We start from the raw sequence: 9,024 nt of genomic DNA, 5'->3' as shown, positions 1-9,024 counted from the left end.
ACCTGCAGCGTCTTATGTAATATGGATGACGCTTGCCTGCTCTTTGACACCAAAGGTTTTTATCATAGAATTCACAATTCATCAGTTAAAATAGTGCTGGATTCATTAAAAACAAAAGCTTAATCTGACCCTAAAGAGTTACACAAGACCCCAAATTTCGTCAAGAAATATTTAGTATTAGATATGTGATGCTGCTTCCCTAAATTTAGAACTGAATAGGCTACCTCCCCTTTCTATGAGACGTCCACATAGAATAGTTGAGTTAAAACTGGCTACCTAAGCATGTATACGAAAAAATTAAGTAATGCTGCATAAAACTATTTCGTTAGTTTTTCTTAAGAAAAATATAGTACTCTTATGATTATAACACAGGATCCGGTGTACTACGAACAACTAAAGGATCTTTGCAGGCTCCCTCTGGCTCTAAGCCGTATTCACTTTTTAGCCGTTAAATTGTGCAATTGAATGTTTTTTCCTCCCAGTGGCAACTCGGCTTTAATTGAACTCCTCCAACCAAGCTATTAGTCATTTGAGAATTTTTTCAAGAAATAATATCAAATCCAAACATAAGAAGCCCCATGTCATCTGGAAAACCGATGAATTAACTCCATTTCAGATTACGCTTGCAACCTCTACAGCTCGGTGCTTTCAGCAGAGGCGGCCTGTGCTTCTGGCAGCACCGGAACTAAAGCACATACGAAAATTCTTGTGGAAGATTTGGCTCTTTTCAAAAGTGTTGAGTATTCCAGCACCGTGACACATCACTTGGTTCCCTTCAGTGACCTTGTAAGTTGAGATGATTATAATAATCTCTATGAATTTTAAGAAGAAAAATGTCCAGTCCAAAAATAGACATATTCATTAGCATCTGATGAGTCTCAGCATTACTTTGAACTAACTTAATGTTGAAAGTTGATAAATATTGAGCTGTGAAAAAAAAATTCATAACGTGGAAAAGTGAATCACGTGTGACCATTCATGAACATGGTACACGGACACAAGTACGCTCACAGACACACACGCAAATACACAAACACACACACAGACATTAATGTATCAGAAATATATATGGCTTATTTGAATATGAAAAACACGTCTAAATGCGCAAAATTTATCAATATATATATATATATATATATATATGTGTATATATATACATATATATGTATATATATATATGTATATATATATATATATATGTATATATATATATATATATATATGTATATATATATATATATTTAACGGTTCATTAGATGTGAAATTTACCATATTAGATATTCCTTATTTAGAAAAACATGCAAAAACCCTCAAAGGAGGTAGAGACGTAACACATCTTTGTTGAAGAGATTGCTACTTTAGGTATAAGTTTTAAGGAGTCATTAGAGATGTGCGGTTTAATCCCTTATGAGTAAAATGATTTTGCCGTGGAAAATGAAAAGGTTTATGTTTGAGTCAATTGGTTGAGGAATAAAATGTTTGAATAAGTCAGGGTTTAAATGGATTAACTGGAAAAACAAAATAATATTTATGTTGCATTGAAAAGAATGATCTGAAGAATCATCCCAAGAGAAAACTAACCTTATAGGTAAGCTATATTATTAATTGTTTTAAGATTTTTCTCTTATAGTTTGAATGACTGTGTCCCAACGTAATTGAGATAATCTTTCATTTTCTTCACTCTCCTTACTATGGTTTTCTTTTCAGACAAGCAATAAGACAACCTACCCAAGCTTTCATTACTGCCCGTGTACTGACTTTGGATACAATTGGATCAGAATTGATCTGGGGCAAACTTACAAGATTGTACGGGTTGATGTGACGGTATCTTTAGAAGAACGAGAGGGATCATTCAAAACGGTTAACATACTCGTAAGTTAAGTCAAATGTTACCTTTAGAACTTTAATGATTTCTTACATTGGTATTCATGAGCAGGGCTACCTCATTATCTTTGGACGAATATTTCTGAAATAAAAAAAAAAAAAGGGTAAATTCACTCAAAGTCATCTATGGTTTCATATCTATCACGGTAACAAGTTGCATGGCAAAACGCCAGGAAATAACGGAGATATAACGATTTGAAAATCAGACCCCCTCGTTTCCCGAAGTCAGGGCAGTATGACCCATAGACTTGACTTTTGCCGTCCTTTTTAGTCGGGAAGAATACATGGGGAGTGTAAAAACTGAATTTTTATGTATTTTTACCACTTTGATGCATACCATGCAATAAGCGCCATATTTCATCCACGTGAGTGCAAAAAACAAAATTTAACCTTTAAAGCAGGTTTTCTCGATTTCCTTTTTTCCCATTCAACGTCAAGGCTCTATCTTTCTTTTTTGAAGGGGAATTTTAAAGATAGATCTGCCATTTTAAAGAAGAACAGTAAAATTTTTTGGGTGAGTTTAGATTTTCTTTAGCTAAAATATAAAGCGTATGAGTTTAGAGACTAACTTTTTATTGATGAAAAATAAAAATATTCATATAAATTTGTTGAAAAAATGCATACAATTATATTTTTCCTTATCATGTACTTTCTCTGTGAGTATGATTCATCGCAATAGCTCTAGAAATAAAGTACTATAAATAATTTTATTTTAGGTTTTTGTTTTTCTTTAATAAAATTAAAATTAATCATCCAATCACTTAGAAACTTTTTTCAGAAAGATAACCTTATACACATATAAATCTTATTTATAGTCGGAATGGCGATTCATATAAGGTGGTTGCCTCGTTCATTTGGATTAGCATGAGGGCCATCAGATCATTGGTAACTCACAATGCGTTGTTTCTATTTGGTAACAATCATTTATCCCCAAATCATACATTTTGCAATGACGATGTATTTTCCTTCATTCTCCATAATTTACTTTTTTTTTTTCCTTTTTAATAAGATTGGTGAAACAGGAAGTATAAATGATGACCCAGTAGTTGGAGGAAAGGCTGCCACAACACTAAGCGAATTAGAGGTTGTTGAATTTAATGGTAAGTTTCTTTGCTCTAACCTTTCGATGAAGAGAGAAGTATTTGTAGAATTAGGATCATACCGAATCTTATGGTAGTTATTCCTATTTTTTTTTTTTAACAAAATAATTCTGGAAGTAGTTGTGAATATTACACTGAATGATTTGCATTATCTTGTTTCTAAATGTTATTGCCTATGGTAAAAGAACTAATTTAGGCGTTTAATCAATCACTCATCGGAAAAAATAGAAAAATTAGTGTCGATGATTTCGAAGTGCCACCTATCAAATTCCCTTTTCCCTCTCCCAAAGAAGTATGCACACTTCGAATGGAAGTTAACGAAGCACGCATACACCATATAGAATACCAAAATTTTCTATAGAAAATGTTTTAATTTAAATGGTCAATGAATACTAAAATTAGAACCTAAAGATTTCTCATAAATACTTCTACCATTAATTGTATTTTTCTAGAACAAGAGTTCAGCATCATATATATATATATATATATATGTATGTATGTATGTATATATATATATACATTATATATGTGTGGTGTGTGTGTATGTATGTATGTATTTACGTACACACACACACACACATATATATATATATATATACATATATATGTATATATATACATACATATATATGTATATATATATATATATATGTATATATATATATATATATATATCTATATATATACATATACATATATATCATAAATGTGTGTGTATGTATGCATATATTTATATATATATATAAATATATATATATATATATATATACTGTATGTATATATATAAATATATATATATATATATATGTTTATACAGTATTTACATATATATATATATATATATATATATTAAACACACACATATATATATGTACATTTATATATATATATATATATATGTATATACAGTATTTACACACACACACACATATATATATATATATATATATTTAAACACACACATATATATATATGTACATTTATATATATATATATATATATATGTAATGTATATTCGCATTTAAACATACAAATAGTTTTTAATATCAAAGGCGCTCTGAATCCAAAGAAGAATTCATATTTGAGAAATAGATCGCCAGAGCCATGATTCAAACCTGTGACGTTGAATCCATTAGACAAAAAGTGAACTTAATAGAGGAGGCTACTTCTTCTCACAGCAAATTTGTTTAGCTTACTTAATTTAATTACTTGCAGCAAATGTTTTTATGTTGAACATGCTGACATAAGTCTTCTTTATAGTGTATACAAGAAAGCTCTGTTTTAATGTTGTTACTGTTCTTGAAATATCTTATTTTAATTGTTCATTAGTTTTCATATAGTTTATTTATTTACCTATTTCCTTTCCTCTCTGGGCTATTTTTCCCTTTTGGAGCCCTTGGACTTAAATGGATATGGGCAGGACATATAATGAAAATGACAGAGAATAGATGGGCTTTAAGAATATCAGAATGGGAACTAAGAGATTGTAAAAGTACCAGGAGAAGGAAGAGAAGAAGATGGATTAACGAGGTAAGAAAATTTGCAAGTATAGACTGGCTTAGAAAGACCATAAACAGATACGACTGGAAGGAAATATCTGAGGCCTTTTTCCTGCAGTGGACCAGTTACGACTGATATATATATATATATATATATATTTATATATGTATATATATATGTATATATATGTATATATATACATATATATACATATATATATATATATATATATCCCTTGCTGGGTGAAAGGGTTTGCACATCGCATTGTTCATCAAAGCTGTACTCGTGAGGGTCACCCATACTAGACTTGTTTGCTGTGAGCATTTACTCGAAAATCTCCTACCATCACTAATCTGCAAATGCCAGTGTGGTAATGAAAACTAGCCAAAAGCCAGGCATGTACATCACAATCCCGTCTTGGGCCCCAGTCCCTAGCGGCTGTGGAATAACTGCCCAAGTTGGCTGGCAGCTACATTCCACTGCAGGTGGTTGCTAAAATTCTCTGGACAAGAACAAGCCACCCTTCGAAACTGAACCTTGCAACCTACAACGCCAGGACCATGTCTAGGGAGGAAGATCTTGCTGTTTTACTAGAAGAGCTTAAAGAAATAAATTAGGATATAATAGGATTGAGTGAAATTAAAAGAACTGGGGAATCTTATGTAGAGTTAAAAGAGAGCCATATACATTGCTTTAGAAGAGTTGAAAAGAACATAGAAAATGGAGTGGGTTTTCTTATTAATGAAAATATTGCAGGTAACATTAAAGAATTTTGTAGTACTAGTGATAGAATTGCAGGATTATTTAGCAAACTAAATAAGAATGAAGTGATGATAATTTAAACGTATGTAGCAACAACATCCCACACAGAGGAAGAAATTGAAACTTTTCATGAAGGTCTGCAGTTATCTATAGCAAAAAAAAAAATAATAAAAAAAAAATAAATAGATAAACGTAAGGCTCAATTTACATTTGCTTTGGGCAATTTTAGGATTGTGGTGAACCTATTGGCAACATCCCTGTCTTGTTATCGCCAGACTGAGGTTCGAGTCCCGCTCAAACTCATTAGTTCCTTTAGTGGCTACATCCTCACTATCCTTGTGAGTTAAGGATGTGGGTTTTGCGGGAGTATATATCTCTACCTGCAGAGTTATCAGCTACTATTGCCTGGTCTTCCCTGGTCCTGACTTGTGTGAAGACAGGGCTTGGGTGCTCATCATATGTATATATTGTTAGTCTCTAGAGCATTGTCCTGCTTACTAGATCAATTCCATTGTCCTTATCTCTGCCATTCATGAAGGGTCTTTAAACCTTTGAAACTAAAGTCAAAAGAAAAGAGGAGAATCAGCAGTAGATAAATTTGGAGTTTCACAAGGATTGACAGAGGAGACATGTATGTAGAATTTGCTGAAACAAACAATCTTAAATTCATGAACATCTAATTTTATAAAAAGGAACATAGAAAATGAACATGGGAAAGCCCAAATGTAGCAACGAAAAATTAAATTAATTTTTCTTTTCAGTGAAAAGGCAATTTAGTTAAAGATGCAACAGTGGTAAACAAGTGAAAGTCAAGCGATCATAAAATGGTGAGAAACAAAATTTGTTTAGATCTAAGGAAAGAGAGAGAAATTATAATTTTAAAAAATAAGATAAACGCTCCTGTATTAAGAGAAAAAATTGATAAGTTTAGTTAAGCAATACAAAATAGGTACTCCCAGCTACATGACGAAATGAAAGCAAGTGTGGAAGAAATGAACAGTAATTTAATAAAATTTGTATTGGAATCAGCACAAGAGATAGGTGGAAAAGTTCCCTAACAAGAACAAGGAAAACTATAAAAAAGGATGAAATACCTAATAAAGAAATGATTGGAACTGAGAGTAAAATCGAAAAGAGATGAAATAGAATTAGCAGAATTATCCCAAACAATAAACGAAATAAAAACACAAAGATATTCGTAAACACAATCAGACCAAAATTGAAGAAACACCAAAGAAAGTAAGAAAGAAGAAGAAGAAGACTTGGAACAGGGTGTCAACAGATGTTAAAATGGAAATATCAACAATAGAGATGGTGTGATTAAAATGGTAGAGGATCTCTATACATTGCTATACAGTACAATAGTCATATAAGGAATAACATCGCCAATAAAAATAATGAAACACCTGATCCGGTACCAAACGTAACACTAGGAAAAATAAAGAAAGCATTAAAAGGCATAAAAAGAGACAAAACTGCTGAAGAAGATGACCTAACAATTGATTTGATAATAATGGAGAAGATTTCACAATGGTAAAACTCTCTGAACTCTACACCAAATGTCTGCAAGAATGCTCTATACCTACAGCTTGAAAAACTTAATCAATATACTAATTCACTAAAAGGGAGATACAAAAGACCTGAAAAATTACACTCCAATAAGTTTACTCCTCGTAATATGTAAAATAATTACAAAGATCATAAAGGCCTAATCGAAAGACAGCTAGACTTCAATCAGCAAAGAAAGCAGGTAGACTTTGGATGTGAGCGGTCAAGTACTGTCCATACATGTAATTAACCAGGTAATGGAAAAATCAACAGATTACGAAAAAAGCAGTATGTATGGCATTTATGGACTAAGAGAAAGGTTATGTTACAACACTTAAAGATATCTATACAGGAAGTACAGCAATCCTAAAGCTACATAAAGATAGTGAAAATTCCAATTGAGAAAGGAGTTAGACATGGAGATCCCATATCCCCTAAATTATCCACAGCATGTCCAGAAGAAGTTTTTAAGATTTTAGATTGGGAAAATATTGGAATTGGTATTAATGGGGACTACCTTAACAACTTGAGATTTGCAGATGACATAGTTTTGTTTAGTGAATCATGAGAGGAATTACGAAAGATGATAGAAGATTTGAATAGAGAAAGCAGAAATGTAGGACTGAGAATGAATATAAGTAAAACTAAGATAATGTTCAATGTATGCATGTATATATGTATGCATACATATCAATAAACGCATGTATGTCTGTACACGCACACACACACACACACACACACATATATATATATATATATATATATATATATATATATGCATATGTGTGTGCGTGTGTGTGCGTACATCGTTGGCTAGGCCACTCATATCATTTAATCAAGTGCATTATTAGATTTTCTTACCACCAATGAAATCTAATTCTCTGATAATGTATTCACTCAATAATAACCTGTAAAGGTTGTTTTTAAACAATTTGAGAAACTCCACTTTCATTTCCATTACCAAGAATTAATTTGAGACCTGAGAAACCACATACTCAAGGTAATTGTCATGGTTTATTCTAGTGTTGAGTAATATACAGTTCACCACTTAATATCCTCATTATTTTATAAAAAGTTTTTGCAACATTGAAGAGTATTGTGTTCTTACAAATCCCTTGTCTTCTCATGAACATAGACTTACAGATCCCTCTTTCCCATTATCATACCCTCTGGTATACCGATTGTCCTTGTTAATCTCAGCTTCTTGGCCATTACTAATTCATTAATAATCTTCTCCTGAAGTCAAAGGTGCTGGAAGGTTCGTGACACTCGTTCAAGAAGAGGAAGGGAACCTTTGTTGCTGCAAAATTCAAATTCGTGGTTATTGACCAACAAATGTCCCTTGATGACGAACTTTGCGGGAAAGTATTCTGCTCTTCATGGAATAAGAAATCACAATGAGCTATCCTGTATTCTCAATCTCAGCACTGTCATGGATGCTATATGATTTACGCAGCCATGAGTAGTAAGTCCGCACATCTCTTGTTTGTAACTTTTTTCAAAGAATAAAAGAACAAGTTGAACGAAATAAACATCTTATAAATCAGACAAAATGAGTTTTTATAAGCCTATCGTTATCGTAATTTTGAATGACATCTATTATGATGAATTTTTAGCTTCACGCACCCACCTTTTTGTTTATAACTGCCTGTGAGACAGCATTTTATTCGGCAAAGATAATTGTCTATTTAAGTCCTTAAATAAAAAAGACAGACGAACCTTAATTGGCTATTGTGCGTAGGGTTCGGAATTATTTTTGCACATTTTGAAGTGAAGAACCCCGATCATAAAGAGAATACAGACTCCGTTGAAAATAATTTCCCATAATTCATGGTTAGATTACGGATGATATAATTCAATTCCTTGTTTACTCTTTGCTAAAGCGAGAAATGTTCTAAAATTTGTTGACCGAGCTGCCATAAAAGGAACACTTGGAAATTAAACTTAGCAAACGAAAAGTTGGTGGGATAAGAAAATACGTGCAAACTTGGAAATGGTAACACTGTATGTCGTTTTTACTAGACATACGCAATATTGACGTAAAACATACGATAAGAAAGTATGTTGAGAAAATAAGGACAAAATAAGACTGTGCGGACATAATACTTTTATAAGGATCCGCCAAGGAGAATTAGAGAGAAACTGTCAGACTTTGAAAAGATAAAATTGGGAATTTTGAAAGCTTGTTAAACCCTTAGTACCTTATCAATTAAGGGTGCTATGAAAATCT

General features: G+C 32.1%; 1 protein-coding gene across 1 annotated transcript in view; it reads left to right on the top strand.

The window, feature by feature from the left end:
* LOC137637141 (uncharacterized) overlaps positions 1–8,122 on the top strand; it is a 16,466-nt gene extending 8,344 nt beyond the window's left edge. Inside the window, exons 3-7 of the mRNA XM_068369440.1 lie at positions 1–55; positions 617–786; positions 1,708–1,872; positions 2,894–2,984; positions 8,037–8,122. The exon at positions 1–55 is cut by the window's left edge and continues 93 nt beyond it. Coding sequence (XP_068225541.1) covers positions 1–55; positions 617–786; positions 1,708–1,872; positions 2,894–2,984; positions 8,037–8,122 — 567 coding nt within the window. The remainder of the gene's footprint in view (positions 56–616; positions 787–1,707; positions 1,873–2,893; positions 2,985–8,036) is intronic.
* The last annotated feature ends 902 nt before the right edge of the window (positions 8,123–9,024 follow it).

The sequence above is a fragment of the Palaemon carinicauda genome, chromosome 1, assembly GCF_036898095.1.
Source record: "Palaemon carinicauda isolate YSFRI2023 chromosome 1, ASM3689809v2, whole genome shotgun sequence".
Taxonomy (NCBI): Eukaryota; Metazoa; Arthropoda; class Malacostraca; order Decapoda; family Palaemonidae; genus Palaemon; species Palaemon carinicauda.
The sequence above is the reverse complement of the archived record's forward strand: the minus strand, read 5'-3'. Positions and strand labels throughout refer to the sequence as shown.